This window comes from Phoenix dactylifera, chromosome 4, assembly GCF_009389715.1.
Source record: "Phoenix dactylifera cultivar Barhee BC4 chromosome 4, palm_55x_up_171113_PBpolish2nd_filt_p, whole genome shotgun sequence".
Lineage (NCBI taxonomy): Eukaryota > Viridiplantae > Streptophyta > Magnoliopsida > Arecales > Arecaceae > Phoenix > Phoenix dactylifera.
In genome coordinates this window covers 13,957,249-13,978,402 of record NC_052395.1, presented here as the reverse complement: position 1 = coordinate 13,978,402, position 21,154 = coordinate 13,957,249, and the positions used below count along the sequence as shown (strand labels likewise).

Here is a 21,154-nt window from a genome sequence, read left to right as displayed (position 1 = left end):
ATTTAGAAGTAATTCAGAAGTTTTAGGATGAGTTTGTCTCACTTTGATGATAAAATGAAATCCTAAATTCAAGTTAATTTCAATACTCCATGCAGAAAGACACAGACAAAGAACAACTAGAGCAGCAGCAGCAGCAGCAGTTATAAATTTTAACAATCGATGATAACTTGCATCAATATTGATAACAAATACAACAACTAGAAGAACAGCAAACAATACTACATGTATATGCTGCAAGCCTGAGAAATTAATGACATTAACAAATGGTTTAGTACTTAAGAATGACTTGATAATTCTAATTTTGTATAGAATCTCTGTATCTTTGTACACTGAAGGGGGGCCAAAAAAAAAAGAAGAAAGAAACTGCTTGTTCTTTTGTTTCATATACTTTTGTTCTCCTGTAACAATTAAAAAGGTCTCTTGAGCCCTTTAAAATCCGCAGTTTCGGTGCATTCCACCCTTTCCCTGGAGCCATTCAAAAGCTTCAGCAGTTCGCTTGCCTTCTCCTTGGTTGTCCCACTGCAGCCGACCTGCAGTAGAAGCAATAGCTTCTGGAAGGCCCCCACTTCCAGAGCCTGCACCAAGAACCCTTCTTCCCCTGCTCTCTCCCCTCCCTCCTCCTTGTAATTCTTGCCGAGCTTCCAGAGAGCCGAGACTGCGAACTCTGTAGCCATGTCCGAGACCCGAAACATCTTCTTAACCAAAACGGGCACCGTTAGAGAATGACCGTAAGCCATCTCTCTGCCTCTCCTGTAATCAAGAACAGCATCGAGGACTCCCAAGGCCTTCTCATACATGCTCTTTTCCCAGTCGACGAGGATCTCTAGAAGCACAGAGACCAATCCCATGTCCACAAATTTTGCCGCAGTACTCTCGTTAGAGGAAACCAAATAGAAGGTGGTCACCAACGAGGTCTTTGTGGTTTGAGGTGAAACGGGCTTCTCGACGAGCTTCACCAGTGCTTCAATCAATCCATCGGTCTCCGCCACGGCATTGATTTGCTCCGCGTCCAGGGAAGCAGCAAGCTCTTTTAGCACCAGCGCCGCGTTAAGCTTTCCTGCCAAATCCCCGGTTTTCAGGATCGAAACGATGGATTCTAGAGACTCGGGGGCTCCTACGTGCCCATGGGCCTCGCTGTCGAGAGGAAATAAACCGACGAGTGCCGATAGGATCTCTTCCATGACTCCTGTTGTTGAGTTTACAGCAGCCGATCCCCTGGCCAGTTCACGAAAAGAGTTGGACAGGATGCGGCCCGAACCGCATGACACAATGCACAGCCGGTTCCGCTCGCTCTCCCTCCCCAAGGCTGTGATCTTGGCCGCCAATTCACAGCACCGGCGAGGGTCCCCGTGCCTGCTAGATGAAGCAATCTCCGACAGCAACTCCGACACCTGTGCTGGCGTCACGGGGATCCGCGGCGTGGGTATCCTCTCGACGCCTGAGGAACGGTGTGCGACGCACCAATCCTGGATCATCCTCCGTAAGGAGTGGTTAGGGATGAGATCTTCGTTCTTTAGCGCCTGGTTTGTGACCGGGCATGTCTGGTTCCCGAGCTTGAGCCACGTCTCGATGTTTTGGCGATCGTAGGTGATGCCCGTCGGCGCCGTCACCGGGTCTTTCATGAGCTCCAGCGATATCGGGCAGCGGAAATGGGTCGGGATGGAAAGCTCCGTGCTCAGATTCTTGATGGGATTTCTCTTGATGAATGGAATCTGTAGGCCGGATTTCAGGGCCCTCCGAGCCGAGGCCATGGCAAACGAGGTAGTGATGGAGCAAGAGGAAGATGAATTCCGAGAATTCCGAGGTAGTGATGGAGGGGGAGGAAGGAGAAGGACAGAGTTCAGACTTCGGAGAAGAATGGGAACCGGAGTTGCTTAAAATTGTGTGGCAGACGCAGAAGGGTTCAAACTTGGGAGGAGGGAGGGAGCTTTGGCTTTGAATGTTGACCGTGGAATGTTTGATTTGCCCGCGGAACGGAAATGGTATTAGGTCTTGAATCTTTTCTCCAAAATAAAGAGGAACGGAAATAAAAACCCTGAACATGACCGCACGAGTTGGAACTTTGACCTGGTTGGCCTCCCCCCAGTCAACCAGTCGTTGGACGGTCCGTCTCTTAAATTTAATTTCAGGCTACTGTCAGCCAATTCTAAGCAAGATCTCTTCTACCTAGATTACAAACTTGAAATTAGATATCCAAATTTATGCACAATAATCACTACAACATCACATGTTTGACTAATGTTCCCTTCTATAATTTTTAGGGGAAAAACTAGAAAACTGTGCCATTCAAAGCCAATACATTCCTGCAATAGTGAAATAATAAGTGCAATTGATCTATCAAATAGTTTTATTGCATGCGTAAATGCACAGGCACTAGAGAGCATTTTCATAGTTAGCAAGCCTGGTTTGAGATATATATTTCGCACGAAAAAATGATTCATTTGTTTTTTCATAAAAAAGTTTTGAGGCCTGTATGAGATATAATCCAATAGTTAAAAAGTTAATTATTTTTTCAGCATGAAAAATACAACCTGAACCCTAGAAAAGCTATCCTATGGAAAAATTAAACAGGTTAAATAAAGACAAAATTTTGAATCCGTTTAAAGGGACGTGTGAGGAAGACTTGCGTCACCAGCGGCAAAATTAGCGGCAACCTCAAGCCTTGTGGGCATCCATCTATTGGCGAGGTAAATCATCCACAAAAGTTGGTGATTGCTGCGCGAAGAGAGAAACCAACACTTAGGGCTCGTTTGGTTCGCGGGAAAAGAAGGGGGGAAAGTGTGGTCAACGGGAAAGTAATGAGATGTTACTGCCAAAAAAACAAGGGAGTCCGACCCTCTCGTCCGGTTTTGCCACGCCGTGTATTGCATGACAGTCCGTGATGTATCAGTCCCATGCATTGCGAGAACACTGTACCACATACAGCATGGACCCGAATACATCATGGGCTTTCCTGCAACACAGGAAAGGCTTTGATGATGAACCGGACCCCCAGTCTTGGTCAGCAAACTTGACAACATCCAAACTTGGAAAGCAAATTCAGTAAACGGCTGGCTTTTGGACTGGAGAGGGAGAAATAGGAAGTGTGAAAAGAAATTCGACATTGTCCTTTTTAATTAAAAAGAAAGAAAGAAAGAAAGACGACTTCTTTCTAGTGTCTTCCCCAAAATTACAAGTAAATTGCTAATTAGATTTTGACGGCAGCTGCGAGGAAGAAATTGATTGCTTTTTGACTGCAGGGGTTGGAAAATATAGTATAATTGCCAATTAGTTTTAGATTTTCTAGTTTTCGTGGTTTGAGGCGGACCAAAATTACGTCCAAACCGTGGCGCGTATCAGTCGTTGTGGGTTAGATATTCAACCCACAATCTCTACGTCATTGGGCTTTTCTTGGGTCAAATATTGCGATTTTTTTAATATAAAGTCAAAAAACTATGATCAAGTTAGAAGGATTTAACCTGTATTGCTACATAAAATTATATTTTTATTCACTTAATTATTGCGAACGCGTTGATGCTATCCCGCAAAGGGATTCATTTTCCTAGCTATCCTCTGTGTTTTTTTTTGTGTGTGGTTTAAACCTTTTCGATCTTTTTAACAAAAGCATGCGCATGAGCAGTGGTGCCCAAAATTCGCACCAAAAGTTTCATGGCAGTGGAGGTAATCTGAGTGTGATTGGCGTCCTATATTATTTTGCCTTCCTCTAATAAAAAATGATGTGCCTCTCCAGTGCCTCTAATCCATGGCCCCTTGCTCTCCTTGAATTGCATCCCACATGATGATATCCCGTTCAAGGACAGGAGCATAGTGGTTAGCACTCCTGCCATGTAGACCGTCGGATTTCCCTGCAGGACATTGTCCCACCTTCAACAACTGCTGCTAGAGCCACGAGGTGCTAGGTTGTCTCAATCCTACTTGTCCCCGTTCTGATCCAATCTGGCCTTCAGAAAAGTACACCATGCCAATCAAATCGTCTCATTTTCGTAAGCCGATCACTAAAACGAGCATACGATGAATAGAGCCTACAGAAATAGGACGACCTGTTTGGTGCTCTACATTGGGTCTAAGTTTATCTAAATTTGACCAATGACCTAGTGGGCTTAGATTGAGTCAAGTCTCCTCCAAGGTATAAGATCTATCTAATTTTCCTAGCAAGAGAAATTCCATCTACCTAGTCAAGGTGCAATTAATTAGACATCAAGGATCGACATCTGCAGTTATAAGAGGTGCTCGTGTGACTTGGGCGCGCATCCAAGACCAAGCTCCCACCAAATTATCTCATTGTCTGAACTATTTATCAATTTGTATTTTGAGCACCGAGCAGGAAAAAGAAGCCCATGGTAAGCCAGTTTAGGGACATATATGATGCTTCGGAAATGCTGATGATATTGGAGACCTTCATGATGCAGTGCGTGTCGGTGATGGTGATGATGGCCTCTGAGAATGCCACTTCAAGCATAACTATATTCCCAGAGTGATAACAAGATTTTCATGGTAAACAAGCAAATCCAGAATAATTCGAGTGCGCACAAATTTTTCAGAGATTTTACAATTTATTCACAAATTATTCACCCTTAATAAAAGAAACTTTAATTGCATATTATTGATACTTGTATTTGTTGCTCTTGTATGTCTCCATACTTTTTCGATATGATTATATGTATAAATATTTCAATAAGTTTATGCTCTTTGTATTTGTTAATTTTTCCAATAAATAGTTATCCAACTTTTTTTCTGAACTTTTGATGAATTTCTGTCTTCCTTTTTTTTTCCCCCAAACTCCAAGTCTTCGCATCTAGGGGAATATTGCCAAATGCCTAAGTCTCGACCGTGCTTCCAAGGACATGCTGGAAGTTGACAGGAAACGAAGACTGCTACATTTTTGTAGGAGCTTCAAGAAAGTCAAGTAACATGACATTTTAATTTAATGTCTACTATATTACAGGGTTACCAGCAAAACAATTTTACAAATCCATCTGCAATCTTCAGTACCACTTAAACGGTTAGAAAGTACTGCGGCATTCAGCATAAGAGAAAAAAGGCTTTCAGTCTCAGAGCCTCTGTAGGAAAACAGGCTTTCTTTTCCTGATAAATATGACTTGACTCAGCAAGTTAGTCATGGCTTAAATCCATTTTCTAGTTCAATCGCCTGAATCGTGCATCGCTCCCACTTCTTTGTTGGATCATATATCTGGAGACAGAGAGAGAAGAACGGCTACAATTTAGTGCAGCCCGTAGAAAATATAAGAAGCAAAATAGCCATGCCAATCCTCCACAAAGTCAGATATTTTGTCCGCAGTTACATTCATGCTAAACGGCAAGAAGCATATAACATGAGGAGGAGATGTACCTCCCATCTTGAGGCAGGGAAGATATGCTTGTTTTTCTCGTACCAGTGCCTCTCAAAAACCTTTCCAGCGTGAGACTGCCAACATGTGAGATGAAATTCTCATTAGGACAGTTAGGCCGATTCATAAATGAAACCTTGAAGAAAATCCATGCCCATGTTCAGTAAATATTCGTAGTTGATCAAAGTTAAAAAAAAAAAGAAGTGTGGTTACTCATTTTCGGACCTCCTCCTCACCCTCACAGATAGGATGTATAGGCAAAAAGATCAAGCTTAAGCAATCTCTTTCAACAAAATTGTCCCCTGGTTAATACAAGCATGAACACAATGGCACCACTTGCTATGAAATGGGTCATGACCCAGTGGTTACAAACCCCCTTCCATTTGCAGGAGGTTACAGGTTCAATTTCTGGGTGCCGCATCCAGGATTGGAAAGAAAAAAGGACCAGTGAGCAGTAGGATGTCCAGGCTTGGCTTATCATATAAGAGTAACAGAGCCGAGCTTGACAAGCTGTTTAAGCTTGGCTTGTTTGTCATTTGAACTGAGCTTAAACAAAATTTTACCGAGCAAAGCCAAGCTCATATCGATTTTTGCGAGACTGAGGTCTTCACGCTCAGCTCATTTTTGAGCCAAGCTCTGAAAAATGTTTGAGTTCAGCTTGTTTTCTCGACAAACTGAGCTCAAACCAGCCTATTACGGAGCAAAGCCCAAGCTGTTCATGAACAGCCTGGTTTGTATGCAGCCATGTGCATCCCCAAGTATTTGAATCTGGGCAATTTACGCCAGTGATTCTTCCCTTCTTTTTTCTCAATAAAAATACAGCATTACTAGTTACTTTACAGCATAGAATATTACTTCTATAAATGCATAGATTAGTGAGAATTTACATCCAGCATAAAGACTTTTCAAGGTCACAAAACACCAGAGACTTTTCTAGTGTTGCCTGTACTTGAGTACATCAACCAGAAGCAAAGAAATTTTCAAGTCTTGAAATCAAGAAATAACATCATATCATGTAAACATTCACTGAGAAAGGCCAAAAATATTAAATGTCTAAATTGCTTAAGTCAAATTTTATTAATGGAGGTTGATAACTGGCTAAAGTTGGACAATATACCTCATTTTTCTCTATTGTTGCATCAGCAATTGTTCTCACATCCTCATGAACATCAAAGTGGAAAAGCTGCAAACAAGAAAACAAGAGTTAATACTATACACTTCCAAACCTGCCAAGTTTCCAAAAAGTAGACTGGTTAAATCAAGCAAAATCGTGAGAGAGATAGAGAGAGACAGACAGAGAGAATCACAGAGAGAGAATCGAACTGAGAATGCTAGTTTATATGATCAAAGGTTAAAGCTTTCTTTTTTCCCCTTCCTCCTCCAGGAACCAAGGGGAAAACCGCAATATCATGCAAGCTTGATTATTACTTCTGCTAGCTGACATGATTGGAAGACTGAAATCTCCGATGGTTAATGACATGCAGGGGTTACATTACCCCAGAGAGAGAGAGAGAGATGCAGGGTTTACATATTCAATTTTTGATTGATGCCAAAGATATGACATAAACTTAGGAAAAAGGAAAAAATATTGAAAAAAAAAGCTCAAAAGAGACAATGGAGAATGCCAAGCAAGTCATCTCAATATTGCTGGCTTGCAAATATAAATAAGAAAACTCTCCAAATAATCAAATTAAAAATTACAATAATGATTTTTTCTTGTAGGCTATAGAGGACTCATCTATGATATAGAAGAAACATTGCATCATAATAAAGGAAGCTAGCATTCAGCTAAAGGTAAATTCCATTTTTCTGGATATACCAGATTTTTTATTAAAAAAAAGCTTTTTGTAAGAGAAAAATAAAATAATTTTTGCCTACTGTAAATAGGAATAGTTTACTAGAACTCTCCAATAAGCTAACAAAGAAAAATGCAAGTCAAAATTGATTATTTGCAAGACCAACCATTACCGGTCCACTTTTTCCCCTTGCTTTGTTGATAATTAACTCGTAGAAACTGTGTTTCTGAAATTTCAAACACGGGGAAGGTTAATCATAAAATAACCACACTTTGGAAAAGACTAGTAACCAACAATAATAATAAAAAAATTGAGAAAAAAAAAATACATGAGGAATGATAAGATCTTCTTTCACATAGAGAAGATTCTCCACTGATGTTGTACGTATCTCTCGAAACTCGGGTGCGAGTTGCCGCTGAACAGCTCGAAGGAATTCTCCAACAGTATCACCTTTGTGAACCTAATGATCCAAATAAAATTAGGAATGCTAATGTAAATTCAACTATAATAATAGTAAAACACAGAGCAAATTTCTAAGAATGAGAAAAGTTTGCCTGGATCACTCTCCTGTGGCCTGCTCCATGCCAGTAACTATAAGTAATTTGCAGAGGCTCGTCTGAAACATAATGAAGAACAAGTTTAGCGCATTAACTTAACTAGTAGCCAACACAAGATAGCAAAGTGATTAGAATGTGGTGATACTTTTAATCAACTCCTGTTCATGAAGCCACTGCCTCCGTAATCTCTCCTGTTCTGCTTGTTCCTCTGCTTCTCTCTCCCTGAAAGATCATTCTTGGCACCACACACTCAGAGATTAAAGGCCAAACAAGTAGTAAAATAAAATTATCTTGCTTCAGTGACAATCTCAGAAAATGTAACTAAAGTTATATGTCATACCTGTCAGGTAAAAAGCTCATCTCAACAGTTGGGTCCTTCCCGAGTTTTCCGTGGCCAAACTTTTTCATTGCTTGATTTTCTTCTGTAAAACAGTTACATCTTGTAAGTTGAGGAAAAGCTAAAATAATTTTTAAAATCTGATTTATACTTATCTTAAAATGAACTGATATATTCTAAACTTATAAATGATAGGAAAATATTTATGAAATCTAGCATTTAAACACAGAATTTTTTTATCAACCTGGTTCGAGATTTGAAGCCACTTTACTCAGACTAAAAAATTTCTGGTATGATTTGTTGGAAATTATTTTCTTAACATGTTCCCACCATGAGCTGCTAGAGATAAGGGCAAATATATGCACATAACATGTAAATTATTGATCTTAAACCATGATTTGAGGTTCTGCATGAAACTATAAGAAAAAAAAAGGAATTCCTGTTTCATCGTGACTGATGTGAAACTATGTCCGTCTCAGAGTTTTGGTGGAACATTGCCAGCTTTCGAAAAGATGACGGAGATCGCTGGCAGTGTTTTCATTGCTTGAAACCTTAACCCAGCTTTGGCCCAAAAGTTGAGTAATGATAGTGGATGGTGAGAAATAATTTGGAAGATAAGGCCAAAGCTAAGAAATAAATATATCTTGATGTTTTGGTTTTATAAACCCGCACTTTCATATTATATTAGGTTAATACTGGGATAGGAAGGTAGACAAAAAGTTACCAAGGGCGTGCAAGTGGAGCCAACGGAGAAGAGAAGCACTATAAGTTTTAAGTGGGATATGGAGACTTAGTTTGGCAATATTGGCAGAAAAAATGATAAAATTTAGAAGAATGTAGGTGAGTGCAAGAGTTTAACTTAGTGCATATCTGGGGCTTAGTTTTCCTGCAGATTATCTGTGATGTTCTTTTACTATTCATGGAGAGGCTTTGGAGGGGTAAATATTTGTGTATACACAAAATCCTTGATACATAATAACTCTTATACATTTGATATTTTCATCAGGTTATGTTTCATCTTTATGTAGGACTTGGTCATTCAATGTTCACTGAAGATTTAAGCACAATTATATCCTTAAGCCAGGATTTTCAAACATTTGCCTGTACCTCTTGATTAGAGATGGACAAATTAGACCCAACCCACACTAGTTTTGGGCAGACTTGTGCAGGTGTTTTTCACCCATCGAGTCAAGCTAGGCCTAAAAATTGAGGCCCAACTGCCTTTTAGGCCTAAAGTTATCTCATCTCTGCCACTGCTTGGCTGCTCTGCCCCCCAGTACCACCTATCTCCCTCGATGGAAAATTCCACATTGTCGAATCCATGCTTGAGTTAATCATGAGGTTTGCCACCAGTTCCATACTTGAGTCCCTATCCTCTCTCTCCCACCTCCAATGCACACAGAAAGATCATTATGGATCAGGTATTACACCATCATAGCTGGTTCTTGCTCAAATTCATCTCTATCTCCACCTTTGCACCATAAAGGAAGACCACAATCGAAGCAACTATGCCGCCACTTCCTCTTCCATTTCCTCCTCCTCTTCTTTCTCTCTCTTTCTCTCCCTCCCTCCCCCCTCTCTCTCACTACAATAAGCATCATATCACCCCGTTTATCACCACAGCCAGAATCACCAACTCCTTTCCCTTCCCACCTTTCTCTCTCTAGATTGTAGCAATGACCATGGACCTACCTATGCCCCGATCAGATTAGACTACGTCAGTCCTAGCTTAGATTTTATAAGGTGGGCTATGTTCGGGCTAAGGATCTCAGGCCAGAGGCTAGGCTCATGCCAACTTGTAAGCCCTTGGTGCCAAGCTTAGGTCTGGTCCTGTTGATGCAAGGTCTACTCTTGGAAAAAAGAATCAAGATACTAGTGTTTCAAGACCTGCTCTTATGTTTGAAGTTTCATATTCTTTTTGATAAAGGGTAGAGATCTTTAAACAATATGTATATGAGGTCCAAAGAAGTAACATAAATAGTGATTATGCCCCACATCAAAATGTCATGGTGTACATTCAAGAATGGGATCACTCAATTATGAAGAAATTTTGTTTACATAAATTGATGTTAAAAAGCAAACAGAACGTGATGTTTGACCCAAATGACAGTAAGTACAGGCATGTGAACTACATCAAATTTCAAGAAAGCATTAAAAAAAAGGATATCAGATAACATACAAGAAGATAGTTGAGATAGTTGAGAACCAAGTTTGCAAATCAATGAGAAAATTGAACTTAAGTCAGCAAGTTAATGACCTGGCATCATTTGTAAGTAGGCAAATAATACACAACAGATGGTGGAATACGCAAGAGAAAATGAGCTCACTATTTTCTGCATCTTCTTCGTTACTTCCATTTTCAATGTCATCAGCAAAGGATAGCCGTGCATCTCCCTTTATCCTCCGCTTTTTCCGTTTTTGAAACTGAAGCTTTTCTTCCCTAGCAAAATAGTACTTAAAAACTTAAAGACAAGCATACACATAATGTAAGAGCCATATCACTTAAAAATGTTTAAGATCACACGAAAAATGAATTTGCAAAGACTGAACCCACTCTTGTTGCAATTTTTGAAGCTTCTCCTTCTCTTCTTCCTCAATTTTATTCCAGATGTTAGCCCTCTAGCAAAGAGGAAAAAAAGTACCGGACAATCATGGTCATTTGCTTTATTTGCCAATATATCTCCATGAGATATAATAGTACAAACTGATTGAAAGATAGGCCCCTCTTACCTTCTCAACATATTGTTCTCTTGTAACTAGACCAACTGTTTCCTTTTTAAAAGCAGTCTCAAGAATCTGAAATCCAATCCAAAAATATATGTCAGCAAATATTCAAGGTTACCTGACTCAGAAAATTGAAGTGTTGATAAAAGAGAGTATTTTTTAAAAAAATTATATGATTTAGGTCAAACTTAATGACTGAAAGAAGAAAATTTTTCTATATCCACAACCAATCCTAATTTGAACGTGAGAACTCAATAGAAGCATATGGCTTAAGGCATTCAGAAAACCATGTTTTGGTGCATAAAAAACACCAGCAAAAGTGCTCACAAGAAAAAGGTATTGGAGTCCAAGGAATGGTCTCCAAAAGTTCAGTGACCATGCATTCTTGAAGACAAAAAAAGATGATCCAAATTGCCCTAGATGATCACTGCATTCACAACCTTCTAAGTTAAAATAACGTAAACTGTGTTTGGCGGAGTGTAACATAATAGCTACAGAAAAATTCAATTAAGCTACCCCAGAACATACAAAAAGAAATAAAGAAAGGATAAACAAAGAAACAAGCGGGATGATATAATCAAGAATCTACATGAAACAAACTTGGAGTCCACAAAATTGAATGAAACAACCATATTCATAACTTAACTTTGTTATCATAAATTAACAACAAGGGCATGTACAACATACCTAAGGGGGTGCCAATTAGAAGAGTTCTAATTTCTATTGAAGGATGAAGGAGAAGGGAATTCCAAAGATGACACGGATGGAAGTTGTAAGAGAAGATATAGAAAAGCTAGAATTAAATCGAAGGTGGCCCTAAAATAGAAATTCTTGCTGAATAAGGATTCAGAGAGCCAGTCTCAGATAATAGGGATAAGGCTTGATGGTTAAGGTTATATTAACCAAGAATGAGTACACCCTAGGTATATCCACACATAACAGGTTTTATCGTTTCTGCTCACAAATAAAATTCCATTTCAAGCAAATTATCAAGCAAACAAATTAATATCCTGTCAACTTGAATAAAAACCTAATTCCATGGAGTCATGAATTACAGCTCGGCATCAAATTGCGTGACTATTTAGCATCAAATTAATGACCCACGTAAGACCAAAACATCACATAAACAACCTCAAACAAAATAAAAATATCTCAAGGGATAAACTGAGAAGTTCAGAACCAAAACCTAAAATTTCGGGCTTCACTTCTCAGGAAGGAAAAAAATTATTACAACAAAGGGCAAAGGAGGGGTTTTTAAGCAAGCGGATGAAGAAACTGAAGCTCAGAGATGGTGAGGAATTGATACCTCCGAGGTGCCGGAGCCGAACTGGAGGAGGCTGGTCTGGCTGCCGCCGCCGCCGGCGGCGGACTTGTTCTCGAGCTCCTGAATCTTGCGCCGCTCAGGCTCGCGCTGCTTCTCCAGCCGCCGGATCCTCACCGCGTCCAGGGCGGTGCCCACGTACCCATCCCCCATCCCTGCCATCTCGCCCTCTCACCCTTTCTTTCTCCTGCTCGGCCTTTCTTGCTTCCTCTCTCCCCCTTCTGGGCGGTATGATGCCACTTTCGACGGGTCGAGCTGGTGTCTACAATTTATGTTGTCCCGGACGCATCCCCTGCGCGCGCCTCAGGATTAACCGCCATATCTTATGTTGACCTGGCGCTCCCGTCTGCTGCTATGGCGCCCGGCCATGCTCTCACATCCTGGAAGCCCAAACTCTCTGGCCGCCTAAAGATAAATTTTGATTATAGTTTGTTCAATAGCGTTACAGCGGTGGATATACGGGTTTTGCTTTTATGATCAAGAATCATGAGTCCCCTTATTGCGGCAGCAGGAGGGTGGCGCACTTTTAAGTCATCAATTTTCAGGATGAAGCTTAGGGCTGCCTAAAAGGGAATCTCCTATATGAGGCAAGTATTGGAGGCCTGAAGCATTATTATGAAAGAAGATTCTGCGGAGATGATTAGGTGAATTTTACAAGAAAGGCTGAAGATGCTCGACCACCCGCTTCTAGAGGACATTCAACGGCTACTGAGAAAGTGTGATGCCTTGCAGGTTGTGCACGTGTTCCGGAAGGTGAAAAAGTTGCTGATTGGATCGCCTTCTTTGCTGCTCATCATTCATGAGATATTCTATGGACCAGCTCTATATTTGTTCCTCTACCTTTGTGTAGTATTTTGGCCTTTGACTCATATGGTAATGCTCACGTGCGGCTAGTGTGAGCTGCTGATGTACTTAAAAAAAAAAAAATCTTATGTTGACCTCCCACGCATAAAAAATAGATATTTCTTTTCTATTAAATTTTTACAGTTGGGATGAAAAAAATCTTAAAAAATTGTGATGAGATAAATTTTAAATTTTCTAATATATTTAAGAGAAATATCGGAAAAACACTCGATAAGATCAAACTAGATCCCACAATTATAGCTATTTTTCTTTAGGGTGGTGGGTGGGGATATTTCGGTTTCATATTTGAATTTGATTAGGATCGGGCTCAAATACAATATACTTATACACGATCGCCTTGGTGGCTCATTCTCGCAATTGCATGTTTGTGTCTTAGCCTACCTAAATTTATTCCTAAAATTAGAAAGCTATATACCAATCAAGAGTAATATCAACTAAAGCTTTGTTTATATCAAAAGGTCGGAATCTTCGATTTAGGCCTTTGAGTCCAAAGAGAGATCAAGTACAAATTTTGGGCATATATTTGGTAATATATTTGAACCTCATAAAGCATAATGCAGCCTAAGTATACATTTTTGTTTGGACTAATTCATGCCTAATAATCATACCTAATATATAATAAGCCAAATCAAATAGACCTAGTTATTGATTTGATAGTTGATAAAAAAAATATCCCAAGAAAAAAATAGAGTGTGGAATATTGAATAGCTTGTACCATAGAACATCTCACGTGACATAGATAGTAAATAAATAGGAGATCAAGAAGTTGGTAAACATTCGCATGATCAATGGTAAGAGAACGAGAGTTCGTGCTATTGTTTATAAAACTGTTCATCACCCAGCTCGAACTGAACGCGATGTAATAAAAATTATGGTTGACGCCGTAGACAATATAAAGCTCATATGCAAAATGGTAAAAGTAGGAGTCGCAAGTACTATTTATGATGTTTCTGGGATTGTTGCCACGGATCGTCAACAAACCTTAGCCATTTGTTGAATCCTTGGAGCAGCTTTCAAACGATGTATAAGCTACAGAATAAGCTTAGAGATATAGCACTTCACATGCATTTGGGCTACATGGGGATCCATGTCGTTGCCCGACATAAAGATGCAAGGTTGTTCTAAACATTGATCCCTACAACCATTCTACCATAATTGCCACTCCGATCCATAAATATATGTGTTGCTGGAAATTGGACCCGGGGGCAATCTTCGGTCGAGGAAGAGGGAGCAGCGGGTCACCACGGCGGGGCGGCGACCAGTCGGCGGGCGGCGTCCTCCGTTTGGGGTGGTCGGAGAGAGGGATCAGCAGGTTCTCATGGCGGGGCAGCGATCCGTCGGTGGGCAGCGTCCTCCGTCTGGGGTGTCTGCAGACAAGCCGGTGGCCGGGTTTTCCGGCGCCGGCCCTCCGACGCTCAAGTCAGAAGGGGGGCCAAGTGTGTAAGGAGGAGAAGAACAGTGTTTGTAGGGTGCGTAATTTTTCCAAAAAACCCCCCCACCTGAGGGGCCAAGATTCCCTTTTATAGGCGGGGGTTGGTTTACCTATGATGTAACGGGGCGAGGCCGTAGTACGGCTCGGCATGTTGTTCAGGTCGGCGCACGATCAGGTGAATCATTGCGTTGATGTCGGCGGTGAGGTCGTCGTACGACCTGGGCTTGCACGCTACCAGATGAATTATTGTATTGGTGTCGGAGGTATGGCCGAGATCAGAGACTTATCATGGTTGACTAGACTCTGCTGGGCTAACTTGCCGTGGAGAGCTGAGAGTCCGTAGATGACAGGAGCCATGCGCATTAAATGTGGAGTAAGCCGGAGATCCGCATTAATTGTGGAGTAAGCCGGAGATCCGCATTAATTGTTGAGTGAACTGCAGGTTTACAGTAGCCATGCGCAATAAATGCCCGGGGGGGCGTCAGAGTATGGTCCTCGGCCGGACCTCAGAGGGGCATGGCCGTAGTAGGTGGCTGATAAGGGTAGACTTTGAACATCAGGGTTTTCCTAGGTCGGAGGTCTCGAGGTCGGATGTCTTGAGGTCGGGCGTTCCGAGGTCGGACGCCGACTTCGGCTGTCCAGGGTCGGCGATTGTGCGGCTTCTCGGGGGCATTCGTGTCATTGGGGGGGAAAAGTCTTATTCCCCCAACACTACCCCCCGACTTCCGAGTTCGAGTGGCTTGCGGGCTCGGACATGGGAAGTAAAGTCTATCATTAAAGTTGGGGGGCGAATCTCGTCCGCGCCCTTATGTTTGTTGGAGTTTTTATGGTGAAACTTGCGCCCTTTGGTGCCTCGAGGTTGCTTTATTCAGTGAACTTATGATGAGGCTTGTATCCTTATGTTTTTCGAGGCGGCTGTAACGGGGGTGGTGCCTCGAGGTCGCTTCGTGCGGCGGACCCATGATGAGGGTCCTCGAGCTCGACGAGACGGCGCCTTGATCCTGTGGTCGAGGCTCCCCGTTCATCAATGAGTGTGCCGTTTTGTGTTTCAAAATGGACACGCGGCATGATCTGAGGTCGGATGTTTTCGATCTCGTGTTACCGGATCATGGATCTGGCGAGTTGGAGGCTACATCGGGGCTCCACGTGCCCTAGGGCCTTATTAAATGAGGGGAGCGGGGGTGCCGTCCGCTCGTTTTTCAAGGCGATTCGATTCTGCGGACCCATGATGAGGCCCCGAGATCCGATGGGACAACATTTCGATTTCGTACCCGACTTATTGACCCGGAGTGAATACGGTGCCTCGGCCTCCGAGGTCGACACGTGGCGCGATCCGGTCGGGGGATAGGAACCGACCCTGCCGATCTGGGCGGTCAGGGGGGCCTATATAAACCCCTCGGGTTTGTCCTAAAGGTTTTATTTGGCTGCTTCTTATTTTTGCTATCCTCCTTCCTTGCTTCCTTCCTCAGCCAAACCTCGCCGACGGTGTCCGGAGAGATTTCTGGCGATGTCCCGTAGGTTTTCACCCTGTTTTAACTAGGGTTTCCTTCCCTTCTTCCTCCTCTATCTTTAGTTCCTCTTTATTTTTCTGTAAGAATGGGTTTGGCTCCCGAGGAAGTAGGGTCGAGCCTGTCAGAGGAGGAGTTGGAGTTGATCCGCTCCCGATTCTTCTTCCGGCCCGGGTTCCGCCTTGAAACCGCGGGGCCGGAAGACAGGGTGACACGGCCGCCCCCAGGTCGGATCGCGGTTTACCGCGAGACGCTTTGGGCCGGCCTAGGGTTCCCTGTTCACGAGTTCGTGAGCAACCTGCTGGTCGAGTATCAGCTCGTCCCGGCACAGTTGGCTCCGAACTCGTAGAGAACCATAATCGGGTTCCTGTCCCTGTGTCTTGGGCATGGGATCCCGATCTCAGTGAGTAGTTTCCGCCGGTGTTTTCTGTTGAAGAAGAACCCGGCGGAGGCAGAGTGGCTATACTTCGCCTTTCGGGGCGCTATGTCACTCTTCCGAGGTGCCCCTTCCTCTATTCATGAGTGGAAGGGGAAATTTTTCTTCCTCGCGTCCGAGGCGCCGTGGGGGTTCAATCCGAGGTGGGGACACCCTCGGTTGAAGGCCCTCAACAAGCTCTCCGAGCCCTCGGGGAGGGAGCTGAGGGTCCTAGACTCTCTGCGAGCCCTCGGGAGGGGCTACGACCTGACCGAGCTCCTACGGGAGGACGCCCTGGCGAGCGTGGGTCTGAGCTCGGCGCGCCCCGAGGGTAAGAGCAGTTGCATTACCTTCTTGTTTGTCTTTTCTTTTCGTTTATATTGGTCTAACACTTGGGAAATTTTTGATTTCAGACATCCCTCACATGCCAACTAGCAACGTGTCCCTCTTCTCCCGCCTGAGGAGGCGTGAGGCCGAGGCCGGGGGAGCTATGCCCCAGCCTCGGAAGAAGGCGAGGTCGGCTGGTGCTTCCACGTCGGCCGGGAGAGTGGCCCCGAGGCGGGGGCCTCCACAGCCGACCCGAGGCGGGCGCGGGTCGTCAGCGACGCGGGCCCAGCGGCCCCTCCTTGCCTTGCCCCCATTGCCCAGCGGGAGGGCCCGGCTTCGGGTTCCTCACAGCACTCGGGGCTCGAGCCGACCAGGGGCCCTGAAACAAGCGGCCCCGAGATCCCGAGGCCGGACGTGCCGAGCTCCTCAAGGTGCTTTCAAGAGGAGTCGGATGAGCTGGACTCCCCTATCCCCGAGGGGAGTTCAGCTATTTATGATGCTGAGGTCGCACGCGCCGTGTTCTGGCGTGCGATGCTTCCGGCGGACCGAGCCAAATTCCGGAACATTTCGCTGGAAGAGGTCGTTGACAGTACCTACTGCAACACTGCCCGGATAAGTCCTTTTCTCGATTTTCTTAAAGTTATTAGCAAATCCATATGTTTTTAACTTACGATCATTTTGTCTCTTTCTTTACAGCATATTCACGAGCTCGACACCCTGGTGTTCATCGCCCAGGGATGTCAGGAAGAGACCCGGTGGGTCAGCCGGCAGTTGGAGCCGGCTAAGAAAAGGATCGTCGAGCTGGAGGCAGCTCTGGTCGAGTCCGAGGCTCGGAAGGAGGCCACCGAGGCCGGGCGCCTTGCTATGGCGGAGGCGCTCGAGGAGGAAAGAGCCGCCCACGCCTTGACCAGGTCGGCTCTGCGCGCCTCAGAGGCGCGCCTGGGGGAGGTCCAATCAGAAGTCGCGGGCCTCAAGTACGAAGGCGGAGTCTCCCGCCTTAAGATCGAGCAGCTCGAGGCCCGGGAGAGGAGGGCTTTCGAGCGAGCCGAGAATGCCGTGGATCTCTTCAAGGGGTCGCAGGAGTTCCGCGACATGCTCGAGGAGGAGACGGTGGACGGGTTTCTCCGGGGTTTCGAGAACTTCCGGCAGCAGATGGCCCGGTTCTGCCCCCAGTTCGACCTCTCGACGGTCCGTCCGAGAATGAACCTGGGCTACGGGTCCGACACGGAAGACCTTCCTGCCATTTTGACATTTGAGGCAGGATTGTACGAACACGACCCCGCCAAGCCTTCGACGAGGGTGGCCGAGACGGACGGCGTCCCGGAGGCGGCACCCGAGGCCCCTGCCACCGACCCCGAGCCTGTGCCGGCTGAAGATCCCGAGGTCATCACCGTGGACGACCCCGCGGATGTTGCTGCCGCCGCTTAAGACTTGGCGTATATATATATTTTTTTTTCATTGTATCCGAGGTCGGCTTTTGAATGGCCGACCTCCAATTTTGTAATTGGCCTTCCGGCCCCTTATCAATGAAAGGTCTCTTTTATTACTTCGTTCTTCTTCCTTATCCTTTATCGTGAATGAGGCCAAAGCCTTAATCTATCGTTCCTCCGACTCTTAACTTTGTATTTTAGTTTTCGAGCTGCTTAACGAAGTCGCCCTTTTTCGTGGGCTATATCTTGGCTTTCTCGGATTCCAGTCATCCCGACCAAAGGGAGCTCCGAGCCCAGGTTTTTTAGAAAATTTTTTCAAGTCCTACAACTCGGATCTTAGAATCGCAAAAGTTGCCATGCCTGGCCTTTAGGTTCTTAAGGCATCGGGGTCGGGCCTTAGCCCTTCGAGTAAGACCGGGCTGGGTCTGTACGTGTCGCTATTCGGGGAGTCTGGTCGGGTTTCCGAACTCGGCTCCCGTATACGTCGTAGGGAGCGCCGGCTAATAGTCAAATTATCGCCGAAGGTTTTCACAGCTATCGTTCTCGGGCTTTGCCGAGGTTTCGAAGAACAAGGCTGGGGTCTTTGAAAATTGCCTTGGTATCTGTGTTCGGCTGGTACACTCGCGGCCGGGGTCATTTTCTCAGCTAAACATCGGAGTCTACGTATGGGGGCCGAGTTGGGCCCTAATTTGTGAAGACTGTATAAGTTGTGGAGATTTGACGAGCGGAGCATGCATAATATTGTTAGGAGATCGGTCTTAAGCCGACCCATTGGAGTAGCCCGACTTTGGGCGAGATGAGACTCCAACGTTGGATGAAACTCCGCTTAGCAGTATGTAGATAAAATTTGACAAGGGGGGGCATCGAGTTAGATGTACCTCTTGCGTTCTCAGAGTTGTGCTCCACATGGCGGAGTTGGTTGCTTCCCTTCCTTGTCGACTTCCGGAGTCATTTTTGACTTGTAAAGGGGGCTCGGGCTTCTCGCGGACCCGACGACGCCCGCCGAAGTTGAGAGGATCTGGGGAGGCTTTATTGGTTTGTAACTCCTTTCGAGGTCAAGGGAGCTTGAGACCCTATGGTCGGACCTCGGGGCGCCCCAACCTTGGTCGAGGAGTCTTGTGTCAGGTCGGCGGGTTTGAGTACGCTTTGCCGACCTGTGGTGCATCCCGAGATCGAGGGAGTTTGGGACTCTACGGTCGATTCTCGGGGCATCCCGACCTCAGTCGAGGGATCGTTCGTCAGGTCGACGGGTCTGGACACGCTCTATCGACCTGCGACGCTTCCCGAGGTCGAGGGAGTTTGGGACTCTACGGTCGACCCTCGGGGCATCCCGACCTTAGTCGAGGGATCGTTCGTCAGGTCGATGGGTCTGGGCACGCGCTATCGACCTGCGACGCTTCCCGAGGTCGAGGGAATTTGGGACTCTACGGTCGACCCTCGGAGCATCCCGACCTTAGTTGAGGAATCGTTCGTCAGGTCGATGGGTCTGGGCACGCGCTATCGACCTGCGACGCTTTCCGAGGTCGAGGGAGTTTGGGACTCTACGGTCGACCCTCGGGGCATCCCGACCTTAGTCGAGGGATCGTTCGTCAGGTCAATGGGTCTGGGCACGCGCTATCGACCTGCGACGCTTTCTGAGGTCGAGGAAGTTTGGGACTCTACGGTCGACCCTCGGGGCATCCCGACCTTAGTCGAGGGATCGTTCGTCAGGTCGATGGGTCTGGGCACGCGCTATCGACCTGCGACGCTTCCCGAGGTCGAGGGAGTTTGAGACTCTACGGTCGACCCTCGGGGCATCCCGACCTTAGTCAAGGGATCGTTCGTCAAGTCGATGCGTCTGGGCACGCGCTATCGACCTGCGACGCTTTCCGAGGTCGAGGGAGTTTGGGACTCTACGGTCGACCCTCGGGGCATCCCGACCTTAGTCGAGGGATCGTTCGTCAGGTCGATGGGTCTGGGCACGCACTATCGACCTGCGACGCTTCCCGAGGTCGAGGGAGTTTGGGACTCTACGGTCGACCCTCGGGGCATCCCGACCTTAGTCGAGGGAATCTTGCGCCAAGTCGATGTTCCATCGTCCCGCGATACTTCCCGAGGTCGAGAGAGTTTGGGACTCTACGGTCGAACCTCGAGGCATCCCGATTTTGGTCGGGGGATCTGGGGATCACAGACGACCCAACATTAGAAAAGAATTATGATTATCAAAATGGGAGAATTATTTGCAGAAAAGAGCTGAGTCTATTGCCCTGATTGTTTTGAACCCCTCGGGGTTTCACTGGTAATACATTCGTAGATTCTCGGAGTTTCAGCTTCGCGGGATCAGGGTCCCCTCTAGGTACTTCAGTTTGTATGCTCCGGGTCGTTGCACTCGGGCGATTTGATATGGCCCTTCCCAATTCGGGGCGAGCTTTTCTTGCTCGGTCGGTTGAGAAGCCTCGGCTCTCCTGAGGACGAGGTCCCCTACTTTGAAGAGCTTGGGCTTGACTCTGGAGTTGTAGTATTGGGCCGTTCTCTGTTGGTATCTTGCCATACGGACCCGGGCGACCTCTCGTGTCTCTTCGACGAGGTCCAAATTGCTCCTGAGCTGGGAGGAATTGGTGCCGGGGTCATAATGCTCCACCCTTGGAGAAGGCAGGCCGATCTCTAACGGGATGACGGCCTCAGTGCCGTATTCTAGGTTGAAGGGGGTCTCTCCCGTGGGCAGTCGGAACGTAGTCCGGTACGCCCAAAGAACATTGTACAAGTCCTCGACCTACTGTCCTTTGGACCGATCAAGCCTAGCCTTGAGTCCCTGCAAAATAGTACGGTTAGTTACCTCAGTCTCCCCGTTTGTCTGGGGATGGGCAACCGAGGTGAAGCGGTGGTCAATGCCGAGCTCAGAGCAAAATTCTCTGAAATGGACATTGTCAAACTGCCGACCATTGTCGGATATAAGGATACGAGGTAGCCCGAATCTGCAAATTATGGACTTCCATACGAAGTCCCGCATCTTTTGCTCGGTGATCCGGGCCACAGGCTCGGATTCGACCCATTTGGTGAAGTAGTCGATGGAGACGACCAGGAACTTTCTCTGTCCGATGGCCAGGGGAAAGGGC

The 21,154-nt window shown here is 45.7% G+C and overlaps 3 protein-coding genes across 3 annotated transcripts; 1 reads left to right on the top strand and 2 right to left on the bottom strand.

The window, feature by feature from the left end:
- Window positions 1–350: 350 nt before the first annotated feature.
- On the bottom strand, window positions 351–1,808 carry LOC103723464 (U-box domain-containing protein 21-like). The gene has a single exon (XM_008814377.2). It carries the CDS (start codon window positions 1,749–1,751, stop codon window positions 408–410), a length of 1,344 nt encoding a protein of 447 aa, XP_008812599.1. The 5' UTR covers window positions 1,752–1,808; the 3' UTR covers window positions 351–407.
- Window positions 1,809–4,859: 3,051 nt separating this feature from the next.
- Window positions 4,860–12,545, bottom strand: LOC103723455 (protein XAP5 CIRCADIAN TIMEKEEPER-like). The gene is made up of 12 exons (XM_008814364.4): window positions 12,069–12,545; window positions 10,769–10,834; window positions 10,593–10,657; window positions 10,366–10,478; window positions 8,042–8,123; window positions 7,847–7,923; window positions 7,699–7,760; window positions 7,473–7,604; window positions 7,317–7,370; window positions 6,466–6,531; window positions 5,351–5,425; window positions 4,860–5,191 (listed from the first exon to the last, which is right to left on the bottom strand). Exons 1-12 carry the CDS (start codon window positions 12,243–12,245, stop codon window positions 5,117–5,119), a joined length of 1,044 nt encoding a protein of 347 aa, XP_008812586.2. The 5' UTR covers window positions 12,246–12,545; the 3' UTR covers window positions 4,860–5,116.
- A 207-nt stretch (window positions 12,546–12,752) lies between these two features.
- On the top strand, window positions 12,753–14,001 carry LOC103700306 (ribosomal protein S7, mitochondrial). The gene is given in 2 exon segments (XM_039126205.1): window positions 12,753–12,836; window positions 13,702–14,001. Coding segments are annotated over 2 exon segments (384 nt in total).
- The last annotated feature ends 7,153 nt before the right edge of the window (window positions 14,002–21,154 follow it).

Bases quoted from the DNA above. Each gene is read 5' to 3' on its own strand.
- LOC103723464 (XM_008814377.2), bottom strand. From the start codon at position 1,751: ATGGCCTCGGCTCGGAGGGCCCTGAAATCCGGCCTACAGATTCCATTC.
- LOC103723455 (XM_008814364.4), bottom strand. From the start codon at position 12,245: ATGGCAGGGATGGGGGATGGGTACGTGGGCACCGCCCTGGACGCGGTG. The intron at 10,658-10,768 runs GTAAGAGGGGCC...CCTCTTTGCTAG, and splicing joins GAGAACAATATGTTGAGAAG to AGGGCTAACATCTGGAATAA. The intron at 10,479-10,592 runs GTGGGTTCAGTC...CTATTTTGCTAG, and splicing joins CTTCAAAAATTGCAACAAGA to GGAAGAAAAGCTTCAGTTTC.